The sequence below is a fragment of the Elaeis guineensis genome, chromosome 7, assembly GCF_000442705.2.
Source record: "Elaeis guineensis isolate ETL-2024a chromosome 7, EG11, whole genome shotgun sequence".
Classification (NCBI taxonomy): domain Eukaryota; kingdom Viridiplantae; phylum Streptophyta; class Magnoliopsida; order Arecales; family Arecaceae; genus Elaeis; species Elaeis guineensis.
Window position 1 is genome coordinate 86,842,035 of NC_025999.2, and position 900 is coordinate 86,842,934.

At 43.1% G+C, this 900-nt stretch overlaps 1 protein-coding gene across 1 annotated transcript in view; it reads left to right on the forward strand.

Annotated features, from left to right (window-relative positions):
• The window catches only part of LOC140859477 (methylcrotonoyl-CoA carboxylase beta chain, mitochondrial-like), a 9,453-nt gene continuing 8,553 nt past the window's right edge, over positions 1-900 (forward strand). The window contains exons 1-2 of the mRNA XM_073261387.1: positions 1-225; positions 314-433. Coding sequence (XP_073117488.1) covers positions 46-225; positions 314-433 — 300 coding nt within the window. The 5' untranslated portion in view covers positions 1-45. The remainder of the gene's footprint in view (positions 226-313; positions 434-900) is intronic.

The window sequence follows — 900 nt, forward strand, 5'->3', positions numbered from 1 at the left end:
CATCCAGCCTCCCAAACGCTTTGGTATCTCCTGACACAGAGAGGCATGCTTTGGGTGCTTGCCAGCCGATCATGGAGGGGGCTCCAACAGCGTCAGATGAGCATGGCCTTTTGCTCCGCCGCCGCCGTCCTTTCCGACGGCATCGATCAGAGCTCCGATGCCTTCGCTCGTAACTCCGCCGCCGTCCAGGACCTCATCTCCCAACTCCATTCCCACATCCATCAGGTATCCCCAATTCTTTCTCCTTCTGTTCGATTTTGGAATCTGGGTTGGTTGGAATTATTGGGCTTTGTTTTGATGCTTTTATTGCCAGGTTCTTAGTGGTGGAGGTCCCGAAGCTGTGAAGAGGAACAGAAGTCGGAACAAGCTCCTCCCGAGGGAGCGGATTGATCGTATCATCGATCCTGGATCGTCGTTTCTTGAGTTATCTCAGGTTAGAGTTCGTTGATTATTTTTTCCTTCTACTTTATCCCGTGGAATTGATCTAGGAGCGGAAAAACATCTAGAATTTCTCAAGTTTGGATTGTTTCTAGCTATGATTCGTATGAATTTTTCCCTTTTTTTATACATTTCAAGGCGTGAGGTTCAAAATGAGATGTTCTCTGTCTAAATTGTCGAAAGATCATATCCTATCAATACCTTCGCTTTATGTCTGAGTTATTTCGCTTGTTCTTCACTTCCATGACGTCCATGTGGATGACTCTTGATGTATGATTCAAGAATTACGATACAAAATTGATGCTTCCGAACACCATGAATTGGACAATTTTTTACGTTAGAAGTTCTTTGTTATGTCATGTATGATAGTTTAAATTTCTTTAATAATTTATAAGGGGTAGTTTGACTTCTATGTTTCAATCATGGGCTCTAATCTGCATTTATTCGTCTGGCATCTTATTT